The following is a 20,371-nucleotide window of genomic DNA, read 5'->3' as shown; positions in this document are numbered from 1 at the left end:
AATCAGGGTTTCTGTTAGCCAGTAATTACCCTTTTTTCCTGGTAAATGCTAAATTAAAAACTTGCCAGTCAAAGTGTTGGCAATATGCCGGCAATATGGTCATACAAAACATAGCTATAACAAAGCCTATCCCTAAACAGGACATTGCAAGCTGCAAAGACACACTGGATGAAAAAAAGGAGAAAATAAAATGTTACCTGGCAGCCTATAGGTTACATACGATGCCATGTAGGCCTAGCCTTTTTTTTCAAACAGGCTACAGATGTTCCAAGTTACAGATGTTTTGTAAGCAAGCCCTTCACTGAAACACCACTCATCTGTGTTTTCGCTATTGCTAACATCCAACAGCTTTCTCTCTCAGCCAACAGTTTTTTGATTCATATGTTGATTCATAGGGAGGAACAGCCTTGAATGTGTGCATATCTTTTGTTCACTGATTCATTCCTCATCACCACTTTCAGTGCATGCACTGGTTGCGGTTTTGGTCATGGACAGGGCATCTCAGACCCTGACCTACTTAATGAATAAGTGTTCTCAAATAGCCAGCACATGCCTGCAGCTGTGAGATCAACAAAAGGAATGAATCATAACATGAGAATGATTCAGTTCATTCTGTTCTCACACATGACTCACTCAGAATGAACGAATCGTTCAGAAATGACACACCACACCAATGACACACTTTACCAGAGGTCAGCACTTGTCACTAAAACACAGGGATGCATATTTGAGCATTTTCTCGAAATTAGCTGCTTTTGCTTTTCAGGAAAATCCAAACAAGAGTCATCAGAAGTATTTCTGTAAACACAAAGACACCATTGCCATCAGACACATTTTGGTCTACGACCAATGAGATTCAGACATACCAGACACGTTAGCAGCAAGACATGCCTCAAAAAAAAAAAAAAAAGCTTCAAATTGCTCTCCAGTCTGGTCATGTCTGGGTCTTTCACCCCACCCACTCCTCAGTGGGCATATTTATCAAACATACTCATCTGTTTTCATTGACTTCTCTTCAAAAAAAAAAAAAAAAAAAGCATCCCTTCTCCCTCGCTTTCTTTCTCTACGGAAATAGCAGTATCACACAGAGGGGTGTTCAGAAAGTGAGAGGAGATAAGCATGTCTTTTGACTCCTCGGAAGGGAATTCACGATTAGATGAATGCCCTCAACCCTCCCACTTACCCAGGTTCTGTCTCTTAGTGAAAGCAGCACTCCACAGGCAGGACCACCAGTCACAAAGCCAGGAGGCTGTCTTCACATGGCTGCCACTGACTGTGCAGTGTCCTCACAAAATCACAGGGTTTACACACATGGCCCACATTCAAATACAAAATGCTTCCCTCTGAATGGGAATGTTTGTTACAAATGAATATTATCAGGATTTTTTTTTTCAACCCCTGAGTATTTTGTTCTGTGTTTCAGTACAGCTGCTGACCAATTATTTGTCATGACATGTTTTATATGAGAAAAATGGTGAGAAATTGATCAACTGAACCACTGTATGACCACGGTGTAATATCTTACGGAAAAGGATAACAAGGAATATGTAGCAAGCTCCATCTACAAAGATATTACAATGAAAGAAATCTGAACTGGTTTTTAAATGGTTTTAAATTGGTCCATAAGGTACAAGAAGTTTAACAGAAAGGCAGCACAGGACACATGAAGACAATCAGTGATCATTCAGCTCAGCTCTTGTCTCTCTTCCCCCACTCCCCCTTCTCTCTCTCTCTCTCTCTCTCTCTCTTTCACATTCTCTCTGCAGGACAAGTTCCCTGAGAGCGGAGAAATCACGGTCACTGCCAAGGACCTGGACTTAGTGCTACAAGTGGAACGGAATCGGTAAGTTTCCTGCAGTTCTCCATCTTAGCATGCGTGCTATGTTAAGAGAGGGAGAACACTTGAAGTGAAGTGGTCAACAGCCTTCAAGTATGACAATTGTCAAGCAGAATCACCTGAAGGGTTTTTGTCCTTCCTTAAGCTACAACTTGCATTATACAGTTTTTAGACAAGGTATTATTTTGCATTCAGGCCCAGAGTGAAGCCAGGTAACCATTGTTTTATTTCTACATTAATCTGCTGCTGTGTCATTTCTACTGGTCAGAGGCCCTTCTAGACCTTGGTTAGGTAAGCTTCAAATCTTTCCTCCAGCTTGTTTCCCTACCCCTGTGCATAGTATGCAATTGTACATGTCAGAAAACAGAAAGCTGGTTTTCAGATGAGACTTCACAAGTCGTGACTCTTACCTGAGCTCTTTTATCTCGTCCAGTCCAAAAACCCGAGGTGATGTTAGTATCCCGTCCAGCGCTGAGCCTGCGGCCTAGGATCCAACTGTGAGCGAGAGACAGAGATCTGACACCAACCCCCCTGCCAATGCATGTTAATTTATTCCGCTGTCGCTAAAGCTAGCTGCAGAGGGTTGAGAAGAGGAGGAAAAAAAAACAAAAAAAACCACTTTAGATTGAGAAGAATAGCCTTGTACCAAACAACCCTATATTTTTTGAGACTATCAAAAGATATTTGATGGTTATGGAAGATAAGTGATTTTCGAGCAAGGGTACATTTTCAAACAGCGTGTGCTGGTCTGCTCTGAAGCTCCCAGTAAGCGTTGTGTTTTGATGAAGTGAAAGCCTGTAATTATTTTTTTGTGGGGTTCCGTAGGGCACTCCGTCGCTTTTCAGTCGCTTCATTTTTTTCTTGCTCGTCCGTTTTTCTCAATTTGAAGGGAAGGAAAACTTCATCATTGTAATTCAGGGCGGCTGTCTGTCCAAGGCCTCGTGTTGATCGGAGGGGTGAGCAGCAGTGCCAAAGGAGCCCGAGCAAGGTTAGAATGAGACAGAGACGGGAAAAAAGAAATCTTTATTATCCTGAGACCGGCTGTTTTTCAGCACGTCTTTGAGAATGTATTAAATGAAATGGTGCTGCGATTTAGCAGCCTGCAGTAGCAAAAAACGTTTAATTCTATCGCGGAATGAGAAGCCTAATAATGCAATGCTGTACACAATTTCATCTTTTTTTGACCTTGTTTGTTCTAATAACAGGGCAGGAAGTGAAACACAATATCACTGGCAGGGGTGGAAAGAACCTCAGAACTTTGAGAAACCTCTAGAACGTCAGAGACCTTCAGATGATTGGACAGGTTTCATCCCCACAGTCATAAAACCCAGAAAAAAATTGTGTTAATGTCTTTGTTCTAGTTTTAAGTAAGTTTGACTGAGCAACCAGGATGAAAGTGTTGTAGGGCTGGAGATAGAATGGGTGTATCTATGGGTTTGAAATGTTCCTGTCAGAGGAAATCAAGTTTACTTGGATAGGGTTGTACCACTGTAGAGTTTGAACTGAAAAATTACTTCATACAAGAGCTGGAAGAGGATATGTTACAGGGTTGGATCTGTGTAAAAATTCAAATTGACAACATCTTAGGACTGGAGCTAAATTGAGTTCATATGAAGCCTGAAGCTGGACTGAGTACTGGATTGGATCTGGATCTGGATTGAACACAGCCCAAGTACAGAAATGGCACAAGTTGCTTCCAGGACAAGCTGAACTGAGTAAACCTCACAGTTGTGGGTCTGAGAGGTGAGAGAGAGGGGAAAAGGGACCTTGTGGTTGGCTGGATGTTTCCACAGGGCCCGGTGACGTCATTGGCGTCTTGGCTTTTCGAAGGCTATGTTTGGCTTAGATTTCTCCTCTCCCCAAACAGTCTTGTCTGGCCCTTAAAATGTAGGTCAGGAAACCCGAGACTCTCAGAGAAGCGGAGGAGGCCCAGAGGAAGATGTAAGAAATGGCAGAACCCTTTATTGGACTTTTAAAAAATGCATTACTTTCCCAGACTGCTCTCAGTCAAGAAACAAAGAGTATAACTTGGAAAAGGAGGAGCATAGGTATAGGTAAAATGGTAACAGCAAACAGCAAACCTGGTCATAAATATGCTTTGGGACTAGGAGAGAGCCCTGGGCTTATTCGATGGTTTTACTGAAGATATGGTTCTCGAGGGGAAAAAAAGAAAGAAAGAGAGAAATGAGCATTTCATGAAAAGGACTTTTAAAATCTAAAACAAGCCCAGGCCAGCAACCACTCAACTCATAAAAACTGATTATACATATTCTAGTGCCCTCTCAAGAAGACATAGTGCTTTCTTCAACAATATTGTTGTTTTTCCATTGTTTTCACATCATTTAACCATATCCAAATGGCAACAGTGGTGTTTATATTACTGTGACCTGAGACACTGGATTGTTACTCTATTTCCCCCCATTTCAAATATAGTACAGCTCATGCAGATAGTCAGTCAGGTGGTCCCTAAGGGCATATGTGTTCACAGTACATCATGTACTGAGACAGAAAAAACACGGCCCAATGAAATTCCAGTTTGGTGTTCTGAACCGGCCCAGACGGTTTTTCATTGGCTCAAACGAGAGCAGGGAAAAAACCATGCGGATAAACCGATTGGACTAATCTACTTCTGAATTACCTGAGCCTGTGAGAAATAAGAAAAAAAGCCACTCTGAGCAGACAATATGTAGATTTAGACAAATTAGTCGATAAAGATGTAGAAACCCATTTTTTGGAAATCAACTGTATTTTGGGATCCTTATTGACTAGAATACAAAGAGAAAGGGAGAGAGTAAGAGCGAGACGAAATTTTGGTGAACTGGAGAGGGTCTGGAGACCGCACGTCATTTTACTTGTAAATTTCTGCAGTGGATTAGATCACATTTAATCTCTCAGTTTATGGTAATACAGACGTCTTCATGCTGATTACGTTTCCCTACTCTCCCGAGACAAAAACCTTGTTTGTTATTTTATGTAAATTAGCAGTTTGGGCTCAATTTACTTCGAACGAATCAGCTCACATTTAATCAGATGGCGTCAGTGCTATAGGCAGTGCATTTAACCTGACTTTAATGAGCTCTGAGCTTTGATCTCTGGAGGGCTACATTTTTAAGGACTGTCCCAGACTCGTCCGACAGAGACAGCAAATCGATTTCTGCCACTCCCCAGTTTGTTTGAATACTCCTACACGTTTCTGACACTTTAAGTTCAATCACGATTAAACTAACCAGGGCTTTGTTTAGCCATTTTACCTGATGTGATGAGGAAGGTGGAGTTTGGATAAGTAAGTTGTTCAGTCTTTATTTTTTCCCGCTCTCAAGAGGTTAACTGTGACCATTATGTCAGCATATGTTTGGCCTGAGCTTTTGTAAGGTATATGCAGAGAATATTTAAGAGAGATGAAGAGAGAGGTTTAGAGGTATCAAAATACTATTTCAAAAAGAAAAGAGGAGATGAAGCAGTGAGAAGCACAACAATTGAGACGGGGGAGACAAAGAAGTTATGTGAGAAAAGAGATACAGAATACTTATGAAATCTGTGTACTCATGTAATCCAAGTACTCATGCAATCTTGAAGGTAGAGGAGAAAAAGCGAAAGAGGAGTAAGAGGAGGAGAAAAAAGAGAGAGAGAGAGAGAGAGAGAGTTGAGTGGTGAAGAGGAAGGCCAAAATAGACGGCATTGCTGAAACAGGAATGACACCGGAGAAATGGAGAGAGAGAGAGAGGAGAGGACACAGGGAAACAGCTGGTAGTGACTGAGTGACGAGTCCTTGGATGGATTCTCAGCGAGCTCATTCCGGTTCATGTTTCCAGAGGAAGTGATTTTGGCAGAGGAAAGCTTTGTGACCTTCAGACTTAACAAGTCTCTCTCTCCCTGTCTCTCTTTCTCTCTCTCTCACACACACACACACAAATCTTTCCTCTAAATCACTAAACCTGTGTCCAACAACATCCTCACAGCTTTCACAAGCAATCCTGTGAAACGTAATCAGACTTACGCTGAGGGGGCATGACCATAACTGTAAGTTTATTTGTGTTTTCCCCTCTTCAAATTCACAAATACTGATCTTTCAATGCGTCATAGTGCTCAGTGTCCTTCAACAGTTGTGAGTTTGAAATGGCTCAATGTAGAACTGATAAAGAGTAAAAAATATTCTCGCAGGATACAACACACTTTACTGGTCTTCTCAGAGCCTCTTTCTGAAGTGTTTCCAAAAGAGAAAGGGACAAGAGAACACCGTTGACTACTTTTTGTGTATTTGTTTTTGGCGGGTAGGGAGGCACAGGTGATTTTGAGATGAACACTGTGGCTCATCTGTTTACCCATAATGCTTCTCTTCCATGGCTAGATCTCATTTGGCAGCGCTAGACTTCGAACAGAGCACGCTGGCACAGTTCCTCTCGGATAGCTCCTTTGGATTCTTGAGCGATTTCACACTTTCGCTAGCTCCACAGGCCATGCTTTTTTAATTCTGCTCTTCAAGGGGTCTTGGAATTATTTGAAAAAGAGGTATCGGATTTGCTAGTGCCTGAGCAGAGCATTTGAAATGTCAAACCATACCACAGGAACGGCCGGAGATGAACCGCCCCGCCCACAGGGTTTTCCAAACCATCGGCATTGTGCCTTCTTGTTTATGAATTGTTGGCAATGTATCTCAGGCCCTTTGAATAGTTCTGTAACTAAAACTCTTTTAATACAGTAACTAAAACAAACTCTTACTCCAAGGTTACAGTCGTTCAACATACTATGCAAGGTAGGAGTACCTTTATATTTATGTAAACTGATAGCTATATGTGGCATTTGATTGCTGTAGTATGAAGGGGTGTGTGCATAGAAATGAAGAGATGTGATTAGTATGTGTGTATCCTCACCAGGAGAATAATGCGCATATGTTAGCAAGATTAGCAGCAGTTTGCTGAGTTCCTCCTGTCAAACCAGGTCATGTCAAAGTGTCAAACCAAAGATCAAAGATCTAAACTATCTAAGGCATCCATTATGTAACAGCTTATAAAATCTTCCCTGTGGTTGTCAATCTGATACGGAAAATGTCTTTTTTTTTTTTTTTTTTAATGACTGTGCAGTGTACACCCACAGACGTCATTCGCATTAATTTGGTGATTTACCTGAGAACGTCTCCATCACCTTAAATGTCAGCACTAATCTGTTCAGCAGGGGACTGAACAGAAAAGGTCTGTAATTGTCACACTGATTCCAGCCTTCTGACTTCCAGATCTAGATAGTGCTTAGATGTGTTGAGTGAAATCACTGTGAAAGAAGATGTTTTCATTGTGTAATCAACTCAGTTCACTTACTATCAATATTCACTTATCACTTATTTTTATTTTTACAGTACAGTAATTTCACTTCAAACTAAAACTGCTTTACGATGTGCTAACTCATTCCTCGAGGGCTTTAATGAACTGTGTCAAATACGAAGTCAGCAGTCGTGGAGTGAGAGTCTAGCCTTTGGCATTGATGGACAGGACAGAATGCGGTAACTGTAAAAATCCCTTGCGGCGATTTTTAGTACACTTAGGTTCACGTTTAATCATCAGGGGTTCTCCCATTTGTGACAAAGTGTGAAACAGTTGTAAACTTACCGAATCGGGGCGGTTAGCTCCAGACTGCCCAGTTCAGGGGAGAGCGCCCTCATTACCGTGGCTACTGTGTCTGCAGGCTAGGCTAATGACTTTACAGTATGTAAGCTGATGGCGAAAAGGTCCCTGTCTCTGATTGGGAGATGATGTGAAAAAGGGAGGGTTCATTAGGGTCAGGTCCAACAGGGATCACATGACCTTTTTTCTCAATAACAAGGTGGTCTGGACTCCTCGGTATGTAATGGCATTTTTTACTCACTGTAACTTAGCAACTACTCCTCCAGTTTTATCTCGGACATAGACGCATCGCTAAGGGATAAATAGCTGTTATTAATTACCAATTACCGTAGCTGTCACATCATCAGCATAATGAACATCTGTCACTAAGCCTTTCCAATGGTGTGTACACACACATGTATATATTTAAATATATTGGAAAGAACAGGCTGTCCTTTTATAAAATACAAAACAACAACATTATGCAACAAGTGTTGTTTGCAATTAGTTAGTGGCGCAAGCACAACAAATATTTACCTATGCAAGAGCTACATCACATGTACCTATGTACCTGTACCTCTGAACACTTACATTTCAATTCATGCCTTTAAGAAATTACAGAAACACACAGTTATTAGGGCCAACTCATGTAAACTGGGCCCAGGGCGTTTGTTATGTCGTAGTCAGGGAAATTGGCCTTTATGCTCTTCAGTGGCTCTGTGCTATGGCTGTTAAGCTGAAGATGAATGGTCCATTCACAGACAGGGGAACTGCTCTGGACCAGTGTGTCCATGTTTAGCACAACAAATGTGATTCTGGAATTTTCAGCTGCCATGTACTTCTGGGTCACGCCGGTACACAACACAGTCTGTTTTCTCATCCGCAGATGTTTTGGGAGCGCTATTCAAATAGGGCTGATTGTACACTGGAGCAATCATCGTTTTTTTTACTCAGCGACCAAAAAAAAAAAAACCCATTGCAGGCAACTGGTCGCTTTGTTTAAAATGTTTGCCTGTACAGCTTGGCCAGAACACTGTGAAATTGATTACAACCACGAAAACACTGTCTCTGCTCCAAAAAGTACTCTCCTTCTTCTCTCTGGAGTTCTTTGTGGAATCTCACTCCTTCCAAGCGTTGAGTGGAGAATTTGAATAATACCAGCAACCCCCCACCCCCATCCCCCATCACCCCTCCTCATCAGCAGGCGAGTGCAGGTTGAAGATGAAAATTGGCACGAATGTTACAAATCACCGTTCGGCTGCGCAAGGAACCGGGTGTTCATAACGACAGCACGGAATGCTACCTCAACCAGTAAACATCTAATTGAAAAGTTCAAATCGAGAAATTCTCGATGTGACCTTGTATTGTCATGAGGTTTGTCTCTTTCGCAATCTCATATTGCTCTGCGGAATTGTTATGTATGTGCAGCTGTTTTGTCAGATTTCCTTTTTTTTTAAGAATTGTTTGTGTTTCTCTGGCAGCAGTGATGTATGTAACTGAATCTCTGTTCTGGTTCAGAACTGTGAGTGGGCTATGTCTGCACACAGGCCTTGTACATATTTAAATGGGAATCTCAGAAACATTGGAAACATTGTGACAGCCTGTTTTTTCATGGATGCAGGTTGACTGACAGACTCAGGGCTAAATAAACCTTTGTGTTTTAGCCAATGAGATGGAAGTATTTACGATTACCAGGTCTCCATTCTCAGACAAACTTCTATGGGGTAGGATCGTACAGAAAAGACAAGATGTAGAAAGAAAAGAACACCATCCCCTCCCTGTTTTATCTCTCTCTCTCTTTCTCTCTCCCTCTCTCTCTCTCTCTCTCTCTCTCTCTCTTTCTCTCTCTCTCTCTCTCTCTCTCTCTCTCTCTCTCTCTCTCTCTATATATATATATATATATATATATCACCCCCTCTCTCTCTCTCTCTCTTTCTCCCTGTCTCTCTCTGTCTCTGGGTATAGCACTGTGCTGACTTGGCTGCATGCAGTGATTGCCCCCAGATGGTTTTGCTTCAGTGTGGGGTTGGGAAAGTTTTGCCTTCAGTAGGTCAGTAGGTCACCATCTCTCTCTCTCCCTCTCTGTGAAACAGACTCTTGGATGTTTTCCATTCGCTGAGAGAGCAAACAGCAAGCAGCTGGCTGTATTCTCTTTGTTTCTGATTTTTTAAAAAAGAAAAAAGCTGGAAATTAGTCTTTGTTTTGACAAGAGGAAAAAGAGACTATATGAGGGATTATAACTTCCTCCCTTGATGTGTATGTTATTGTAGTACAGGATGTGTGTGTGCGCGTGTGTGTGTGCGTTTGTATGTGTTTTCCTCCGTGTATGATCAGTAATATAACAGACGCCTTGTCTACTGGCGGGTAAAACAAAAAAAAGGAAGCCTTTGTTGAAGATAATGTTATTAGTTACAAACAAACAACATCACTGGCAGTAACGTTTGCCTCCTAATCCACCATGGCCTGTTCTCAGCTGCTCTGTCAGTCTTCACTTTGACTTGCCTTGAATCTTTTTAAAACTACAGATGCTCTCTCTTTTTCCTTTTCTCTTAAAACCCTTCAAGGAATACAAACAGAGAAATCCAGACGATCCGTCTGCCTTCTTTTGTTAAACAGAAGTAATTCTCCAACAAAAAAGTCTCCTTTTTATTAAAACCCACAGGCCTCTGGCTAAATGGAGTGGCGTATTTTAAAAGCAAAGATGAGACCTGGGTCATACCAGGTCAGCAAAGTTTAGTTGAAAGACCTTCAGCTAACGGCCTCAAACTTAAGTGAGCCATCATCTGTACTAATATTGTCATAGAGCATGCAGAGATTTGCTCCGCAGAAAAACGTGCTTGTTCAGAAGTGTTTGAATCAAGTTAAACTGTTTTATGTTTTAATGTCTTCTTCTCCTTCATTCTTAGCATATCTTTTTTGGGGGTTTTTTTCTTCTGTGCTTGCTAGAGTTTGGTATGAGTGCACACAATTACAGTATACACACGTTCAAGTTAAGAGGCTCATCCTGTCAGGATCAGTTCACACCTTCACAAGTACATATGGTTTCATTTTTGACCATTCACCCATGTTCCTCTTCTACTCACAGCCTCTCTATAACTGAGAGACCCAACACAGCTTGGGTTAAGAGACTCTACAAAAGGGGACTTAACAAAAAGATTTCAGGAGAAAACCAGTGAAGTTTTTTCCATCCACAAATGCTTTTTGTCGTTGTTGATGTTGTTTTTAAAATTGATTAAATTTATTATTTTTGCTGACGTACATGAAGTCAGTTTACCAGAAGCCTCTGATGGGGGCAAAATAGCTGTCTATCCCTGAACTGCAAAAACTCATCAGATATCAGAAAGGCCATTTCCAGCTGTTGGCCAAACGGCATAATCAAAATAAAATGAATGTGTGTGTGTAATGTGGATCCTTGAGTTTCTCAGAATGGTTTTCCTTTTAAGCCAACCAGAAATGGTTTACAGCCTCCTCTCCATGCTGCGCTCTGACACAACAGAGAAAATTTTGTTTTTCCTGTCAGGAAGTGACTAGTTATGTTTAAGTACCTTATTTGTCAGTAGACACTGAGTCACTCTGAGGTTTGGAGGTGGTTGACTGTTTGTGTGTTTGTCGCTTGTTGACTGTAAGAGCACCTGTTGACCGTTTTTGTGGCTACGGTTACACCCCTCCATCCCCAAACCTCACCCTTCCCTCCATCCCCAAACCCCTCCCCACCTTCCTGCGAAGCCACGTGTTTTGTAAACATATCCTGTCTGTGGGGGACTTAAATAGACATAAGTGTGTAGAATAGCTGTGTACACTGAGGCAGTACACTTGTGCTAGTCTGGGACACTTAACAAGCTCTGTGCTGCACTAGTGTGGCTAGGCTCTGAAATGCTGCATTCTCACCAACTTTTCAAAACTTTGTTGTTTTTAACGTTTTCAAGAAGAAAACAACAACAACAACAACAACAACAACAACAACAACAAAACAATGTTTAGTTTTAACTGGAGCCTGTTAGAAGACTGAACAGTCAACCTTAGTGCCTGCCAGTTACTCTCCCTAAAAAGACAAATCTGTTCCTCACAGGTCAGGAAAGTTCACAGACTGATGGACTAGTGGCTGGCTATGCAAAACAAGACTCAACCTGTCTCACTCTCATATCTTACCATCTCTTTGTATCACTTTATGCCTGTGTTCTCTTTCTCTGTGCCCTGTCTTTGCACCTCCTCTCTCAGATAAATTTGACTGACAGGCTCTCCCCTCACAAACTCAGCTTCTCTTTTATCTCTCTTTTATCTGTCCTCTACCAGCCTGGAAGTCCATCCCATTCAAAAACAAACTGCAAGAGAGCTTTCAGTGAAAATGTAGAATGTGTTTTATTATTATTATTATTATTATTATTATTATTGTTGTTGTTGTTGTTGTTGTTGGAGTTGTTGTTGTTGTTGTGGTTGTTGGCGTTGTTTTTGTTTAGTTTTACAACTTGGATGTACATTTGGAAACACCTCAGGATTTGCAGCCATTGACTTGAGTTTGTTTTCATTTAAATAGTGTTACTCCACAAGTCCAGTCTAATTAGATTTAAAACAAAAAGCAAACAGAGAGTCTCTCACCCATGGCTTTCATTGTTTCATGGCAAACTTGGAATGGGAAGTTTAAATCAGAAAGGTTCAGGAATTTTGGGACCTGGCTGTCGATTTGGCAGAAAACAGTTGTCAAACCTAGATATGAGATATTTTGTGTTAAAAATAAGACCTAGAGTGGCTTTACAGACATGGTGTTTCTGTGATGGTTCTACTACATGGGTGTGAAACAGGTTGAAGAAATATTAACGGGTCGAAGACAAGCTACGGCCACAAGCGTTTAAAGGTTGAACATCCGCCTTGGAGCTTGAATGATTTGACATTATGACAAGAAACATGGAAATGATGTAATTGCACTCTTGGTAACCCGTAACTTTTCAGAAGTGGTCTCAGTTCCTATTAAGTACACTCTATTATCTGTGCATATTGTGGTGATTAAACAAGCACACCACAGCAACGCAGCGTGTCAGAGCTTATGTGTTTACCAAAAAGGTGCTCGGTAAAGTATCTTGGGGCACAGTGTTGCAGTATATAGATACAAAGAGGACAGAGCATGGATAGATCCTGTATATATCCTGTGTAAAAGGGTATTAGGCCTATGTATTTACACGGGTATTAGGGAAAGTAAAATAAAGTTTGACTGTCTAATTAGCATGCGGAACTGAGCCTTGACAATGGATTTGCCAATCAGAAGGATGTATCTGTTGAGAGGATCAGGTTAATGCAGTGAGAGCGAAAGTTCAGTCAGCGTGGGAGATTTCAAAAGCACACCAGCACTTAGCTCTTACCTACAGAAAACACTCTGTGTGTGTGTGTGTGTGTTTAAATCATTTTTCTCTTGTTTGCTCTTCCCATTCTCTCCCTTTGATCCTCACAACATCACAACAGCTTTGTTGTTGTTGCTGTTTGTTTTTTTTCTCTCTCTCTCTCTCTCTTTCTTTCTCTCTCTCTCTTTTTCTCTCTCTCTCTTCTCTTCAGCCCTCTGGGTCCACAAGCGCCATAAACAGATGTTTACCAACGTTTCCGTGCATTTTGTTGAACTCGCTTCTTACCGAGTTGAGGGATAATCAGTAGAGGTAATTAGGCCTTTGTAAGTGAATTGCTGAGGTGGGGTTTTTTTGGTGCATATGAATTAGGGTTCGTGCTCAGGGCAGGATTGCTCTGCTAACACACTGTCAGTTTACCAGTAGCCTTGTGGTTTCAGATAACAATGTTACGTGAACTCAAAAACCATCCAAAATAGCTCTATGGCATTTTTCAACAAAACGTCAGTGTTATAGCTGATGATTCTGTGTAGGGGGCGGATGCCCTCAGCCCAATTGGGTTCCATATGTCATATGTAACAAGAAATTGTAACATGAAATTTATTATACAGTGCAGCTGGTTATGAAAACGTCCTTTGTAACCATATGTTTCTGATGCCTTTTTTTGAAGAGAACAAAACTGTCAAGCCAAAAGGGCATAATCGGCTAAGGTGTTTTTTTGGTGATCGGTCTCATCTGAACATGGCACAGCTGACAGACATGAGAGATGAGACAGGGGGAAATGTAATCACTCTCCAAAATCTGACCTGTGGCCGTTATAGACCTGTCAAGCCTCAACACGAAAACCGGGCGAGAACCGGATTCTAGCCAGAGATGTAAAGAGGTGAGAAACTCAGCCTCACAGCTTGGGCTCGTACTAGGGCTTTAATGGACGGGCCAAGTGCAAAAGAAGTAAATCTGAATAAAATAACTTGACGGGTGAACAGATTGAACAATGGAAAACCTCCTTCCTCTTCCGTTCTTGTCATATGGTGTTGATATAAATTATTACTCACCTGAAGCTAAGACATATGAACAAAATAAAAAAAAACTTTTACCAAAGGTTTTGAGTCATGAACAGGCAAGTAATGGACTCCGGCTTTTTTGTTTAAAACGTAAACCCAAGACAGACTTTTGTGTCCAAATGCCAAACGCCGCTCTTCTTGCGTGGCGTCAGGGTGATGCAGTCAGGCCCTTGCTTTCATTTGAATGTTGAGGATCACGTTGGCTAGCATTCCTACAACACCAAGATTGAAGACAGAGCCTGTCTTTCCTTCAAAGGTCACACTTCTGTTTCTGTAATTGCTTCCTCTTTCTTTCATTTTGTTCTCTTCTTTTTTTGTTTCGTTCCCTCCTTTTTTTGTTTTGTTCCCTTTCTTTCTTTCTTTCTTTCTTTCTTTCTTTCTTTCTTTCTTTCTTTCTTCTTCTTCTTTTCTTCTCTTTGTGTATCACAACACCTCGCCCGTCCTCTGCACTCTTTCACATGTCCATTTAAAATGTGATGTCACGTGGTTGTTCGGGATTGGACACTGTGGTTATATTTCCATCTTCCGATACCTACGGAGTCACTGCTTCAAACACAATGGAAAAATGAGTCACAGCATGGTACCTGCAGATACACACAGGCAAAAAAAAAACACGGACACAACAAGCGTCAGAAAGCAGTAGCTTAGCGGGGAAGCTCAGCAGAATTAACTTTAGAAGCAGGCCTCTTTACAAATGACAATCCTCCTTGTTTTTTCTTGTTTTGAACCAGGGTGATTAAGTGAAAAACAATACCATAGTGGTCTAATTGGTTATTCATTGCTCAGAAAAGCTCACTTGAACCTATTGCAAATTCAGAATCCATCTTCTAAAATGAATGGCGTTCAAGACCCCAATGTCTTTAAAAGGGTGTGACTGACTTTGTCTTTGTTGTCCTTCGGCGGTGGCGGTTTCTGATGACGATGATGTTGCAGGGTCAGGAGAAAAGAATCTGGAGCGTGTGATTTTTGGAAATGAGGGTGTGATGTCAGTGTGGATGTCTGTAGCAGTCGTCAGTGGATCGTTGTGGCTTTGCAGGTGGCAGTGAACTTGTTTGCCTTGCCAAACAGGAATCTCGACAGAGCCTTATCAAAGCCCCTCACACAGGCGCTGTATAAAAAGGCCATCGTGCCTCCTTTGATATCTGAGATCGTTTGTTGGAGGGGCAATCTCGAGATACCAGGAAAATGCCATGCTCAACCGGTTTCCGTGGGGATTTTAAGAAATAAGCATGTCCTTTCTGCCGTTGGCTTTTGTAGCCAGACAATGATTAAGCTCGAAATGTTGTCTATTTCCACACAATGGTGACAAAATACAGTGTTTGTGTGGTTCTTTTAACCTCTGTCTGGTGTGGCTGTGCTGTGAGAGAGAATGCTGAGGTGATAAGATGGTGAGGGAGAGAGTCTTCACAGTCAATTGCTCAAGGGTCAGACCCTGACCCCCCCTCTACCCCCACACCCCTGCCCCCTCCAGATCACAGCCCTTAAAATCCGCCCGTTTCCATCTAATTTAGTTGATTCAATGGACAGAAGACCAAGTTTAAGGTTTTTTGTGGGGGGGTTTTTTCTAATCAAAATTTTTCTAATCAAACAAAATTTGCGGATAGCCAAGAGTCTGTGCAATTGAAAAGGGAAAAGTTGGTTAGTTATGCTTGTTGGTGGACTGGAGGACTTTGATGCTAGCCCATACTGAGATCAGAGTTTAGGCATTCATTAAATTTTATTTATTTATTTATTTCATTTATTTATTTATTTCATGTAGGATTCTTATGAAGCTCTCAAGGACAGGCCAGTGTTACTCAAAGTGTGGGCAAGGCCTCACAACCAAATTAGGATTCAGTATTCTTCATAAAATTGCCTGTGTGTCTGTGTGTGTGTGCATACGCGTGTGCGTGTGCGTGTGCGTGTGCGTGTGCGTGTGTGTGTGTCTGTGTGTGTCAGTAACAGTGTGTGTGTGGTGTGTGTCAGTGACAGTGCATGTGTGTGTGCGTGTGTCAGTGACAGTGTGTTTGTGTGTGCATGTGTGTGTATGTGTGTGTGTCAGTGACAGTGTGTGTGTGCAGTAGCTGTAACAGTGTCTGTTTGTGTCTTTTGTTTTGTTCTCTCAGACAGCTCCTGAGTGCAGGCTTCACTGAGACTCACTATAAGGAAGATGGACAGCGGGTCACTCACACACCCAATCTCACCGTAAGTCACTGTTCTCCCGCCATGTCATTCATCTCCCTCTCTCTCTTTCTTTCTCTCCCTTTCTCTCCATCTTTTCTTGTATCCTCCACTCCTTATCTATTTATCTCCTCTTCCTCTTGCTCTCTGTCTCTCTCTCATTTTTTTTCTGTAGCTCTCACTTTTTCTCTTTATCCTCAGGGTTGAGGAGGTCAGAGCCCTCTGTGATATCTCTCAGTCATATCTCAGATAGGAGACAAGTAAACATCCTCACATGCTCAGCCTCATGATGGGCCTGAGGGAACAACACACACACACATGCATACACACACGCACGCACACACGCACACACGCACACACGTACACATGCACACACATACACACACACACACACACGCACACAAAGACACACTAACAGACACATTGCAACATACTGTTATTCCTTTAATTGTTTGCTATTTGTTTTAGCTTTTGTCACAAATCACTTATGAATATACTTTATAAAAGCAGTTGAGAAGTATTGGGTCCCATTGTTTTTTCTTATCTCTGTAATTAAATACAATCCTACATACATGACCAGGCACCGTGCGACCTGTCAGGAGGATTCTGATGGTACCAGTGGCTCTACAATGTCCATGTCATGGGAAGAGCACATGTGCCCTGAGCACATATAGACTGGTACTTTAAATGCAGCTTTATGCTTTAAAGCAAGGCTGTGGAAACGTGCTTTCCAAAACATTTGCCATTCAGAGCCCTCCTGAGGCTTTACTGCAAGGTTCAGCAGTGCATTTCTGCGGGGAAGGCTTTGTGCTGCGTCCTGGTATGAACCTCAGCTGAAAGGTGTGAATGTTTTTACACTCCTGTTCCTGTCACATGTCTTAGATGAGAAGTCTCTGTATGAATTAGAGTCCACAGTATTTCCAACCCTAAATGCAATGTTAAAATGACTCCCCATTCAGCATGGCCTGCACTTCTGCCCCTCCTTATTTTGACTCACTTCTGTTTTATGGTTACATTTGAAGTTTAAAAGAACATTTTTTTTTCTTAGATTAAATAGTTTTAAAATATGACTGCCGGGCAAAAGTGCAGCATGAGGTGTGAAAATGAGGCTACAGTTTGTTTATGCTTTTTTCCTTCCTCCTCTTTTCTTTGCTCCTCAGAATAGGCCAGCATATAGAAAACACCAATATGTATATCCCTTTCATCAGAGTCATATCTATTCCTTTGTATGGGTGCATACAAAGCATATAAAAGTGTATGGATAGCGCACTGTGGGAAACCAGACAAAACGGACCAATCACTGTTTGCAGATTTTTCTGCACCTCCAAAACAATGCGAAGGTATATATCAATTCAGTTAGGAACACAAGAGAGTTGAACATACACGAAGCCTACACTGAGTAATAAAACGCATATAGAGCAAAACTACGTGGTGGTAAATGAACTCTGAGGGTTTTTTGTGTTAGGGCTGTATAATGTATCAGGGTTTTTTTGTTGTTTGTTTATTTATTTATTTTTTATCACTGTTGCGATATGAACATCCACAATAAACATATGGCAAAGGGCTGTGATGTCAGAATGGTTGACGCTCATATGGCTGGATGGTGGTTTTAGAGGCAGAGAGCAGAAGAATAGCCTTAGACAGCCAATCTCTCAGTGCAAGTCTATGATGCCTAGATTTAGGCGTGTGGTCACATAATTTGAGTGGAACGCGGAGAGAGCTGGAAAGAGACACACAAGCCACAGGAAACATTTGAGGCGACAAACTACTAAAGTGAATAGTCTTGAGAAACAACTGAGAAGGAGATTGGAAGTGGAGCAGTAGCAGGAGATCCGACACAGAAAAGGGGAAGAACATCTGTCATATGGTAGCACTTCAGTTATACAGCTGTTCTGTGCAAATCTTAACAAGTGGTGGTGGATTCTAAAAGGTGGAATTACAACACACCTGTATCATCACTGGTGTTAAATAAACATGAAAAATAGTTGGCACTTACTTTGATTTAATTTCACAGCAAACGCAGTTGCTTCATTTTCAGGGCCAATACTTGCAGTGTGGAAAATCTGGGACACGTTGAATTGTACATTTTAATCTTTGTTCTATCGCATCTCATAGGCTATCACCATCGCAGTATCCAACAAGTTCATCACACATCACATATTTTCCCCATATAGTGCGGCCTTAGCCTGTATAGGACCCTACTGGAACATCTTGAGACCATCTAAATTCTTTAAGAGTTTGTTTATCCCTAGGAGCTGTGCCCTCTGCAAACGTTCCCCTATAGATTTTTTCAGTGATCGACTTTCGTCGATGGCATTTGTTAACATATGGTCATCCAGCAGAAAGAAAAAAAGATTAAAAAATGAGGATACAGGGGGGTTATTGGGAGAAACATGTTTTTTTTCTCTCTCTTTAATGAAAGAGAAAGCTTAGATGATCATGAATCTATGGGAGAGAGATTAAACTGCCAACATTCAGCGCTCTGCATTATGAAAAATCAATTACATTTCTTTCAGCAGCCGCTGCGCAGGTGACTGAAAGCAAGTGCCCTCACACGTCCAAGTCACTTCTGATCAGCCTGTTTTGACACGAGCAGCGGATGCAAGTTTGTACTTTTTTTTTTTTTTTTTTTTTGAAGGGAGGGGGGCTGTATTTGCTGTCTGCTCAACCGCAGATATATCTTTGTAAGGAAACATCTGCTTTTTTTTTTCATTTTTCCTGTAAATAGGGAAGAAGAGGCAGAAGGAAGTGAGGTGACTAATTTTAGTCTTGCAACATTTTTTTTTTCTCGGTACATGCTCCTCTCCTGTCTAAAAGACATCATTTGTGTTCAGCGGTTTGACGCCATGATGAAAAAAATAAAAGAATTCAAGGTCAAGGTAGAATGTAGCGTGTTGGTTTTTTTTTTTTCTTCACCACAAACCCAATGCAGAAGGTTGTATATTGGTCCTGAAGTTGTGAGTCTGGTAACATCTGGCCGTTTTACTGTGGGGTTGAGCAGGGATACATGAACTCACCTATGCTTAAATCATGCAGCAATTTTCATAGTCCCTTGTGTTTAAAGGTACCTCCTCCAAACCCTTCCGAAGCACACTGCACATGGTACACATTAAACGGCAGAGTTTAGCCAAACCTTTTTTGGGAGGTGGAGAAGAGAAGACTGTGTTGTTGCAGGCCTGGATCTTTTCACGAAGGCTTTGTGTCCGAATTCGGTCTGAGAGGGACTGGGCCTCCCGTTGTTTGCCGACGATGGCATGGTAATCAAGGTGCCAGAGGCATACATCCAAATGACAACTCCATGGGTTTGATACGGAGAGTCCAAATGACATCTCCAGGGGTTTGATACGGAGAGTCCAAATGACAACTCCAGGGGTTTGACGCGGGGAATCCCCCATCTCACTTTTCACAACAACAAAAATCATAATGGCAGCCTCGAGGCACCTCTACTGTTTAGACTTTATTACCCAAGACACCTGAAAACGCCTCCAGACAAGCCTGCCTGCAGCTCTGTGTGAGTGTGTGTGTGTGTGTACGTGTGTGTGTACGTGAGTGAATATGTGAGTGTGTCTGTGTCTGTGTGTCATACCTCTGACACACAGTCCCCAAAACCATTTCCTAGTGCATAGTCAGTGAAATTACGAGATTAAAATGTTTTGTTTTTTTTTTAATTTTCTGAAGTGTGATATGGGAGTAGAATAATCTTTTTTTTTTATTATTGGATGAAAGTTATGAGTTTACAGAGTTAGGCAGTATTAGTTCAAGACAATTTCCCAATATTCAAATCCTGCTCCCGATAGTTTAATTGGTAATTGGATAATTTGACAGTAATTTAGCGTTGATTTGGTTTCTATGCAAATTTTTCCTGTGGGGAATGGTTTACTAACGAGCCACTGAAATGTGTTTCGCCTGCATGGCCCGGCCCCAGAAAAAGATTTCTTTTTTTTCTTTTTTTTTGAGGGGGAAAAATGAAGATGGTTTTTACAATTTCAAAACCCTACCATTTCAGAATATAATTACGTTAATGTTTCCCAAGCTCAGATAATGCCCATTTAAAAAAAAAAGATAAGTATAAATGAGGAAACACACTGGCAACCAGCCAGCCAGGCTTCATTAAACGCTCACGTAAAGAATTACAACAGAGTAGACAAACACTAATGCTTATGATCCACGCAGGGGATCAAAGGGATCACATATGGAGAAGGGGAGAAAACGTGACAGGTTTGTGTCTTGCCGAGAGAGGTTTAGAAGACAGACGGACTTATGTGCTTAGAACTAGACGCGTCTGTTGGTATGCCTGGGGAGAAAGGTGCCCAAAATACCCTCTCCTGTCAGCCTCAGGTCTTTGTCGTGGAGCTGCTGAACGAGTGAGAGGAGTGTGTGTGTGGG

The 20,371-nt window shown here is 41.6% G+C and overlaps 1 protein-coding gene across 1 annotated transcript in view; it reads left to right on the top strand.

Annotated features, from left to right (window-relative positions):
* adam19a (ADAM metallopeptidase domain 19a) overlaps positions 1 to 20,371 on the top strand; it is a 119,679-nt gene that overhangs the window by 62,749 nt on the left and 36,559 nt on the right. The window contains exons 4-5 of the mRNA XM_030779120.1: positions 1,767 to 1,843; positions 15,931 to 16,009. Of these exons, the coding sequence (XP_030634980.1) occupies positions 1,767 to 1,843; positions 15,931 to 16,009 (156 nt within the window). The remainder of the gene's footprint in view (positions 1 to 1,766; positions 1,844 to 15,930; positions 16,010 to 20,371) is intronic.

The sequence above is a fragment of the Chanos chanos genome, chromosome 7 (genome assembly GCF_902362185.1).
Source record: "Chanos chanos chromosome 7, fChaCha1.1, whole genome shotgun sequence".
NCBI classification, from domain to species: Eukaryota; Metazoa; Chordata; class Actinopteri; order Gonorynchiformes; family Chanidae; genus Chanos; species Chanos chanos.
The sequence above is the reverse complement of the archived record's forward strand: the minus strand, read 5'-3'. Positions and strand labels throughout refer to the sequence as shown.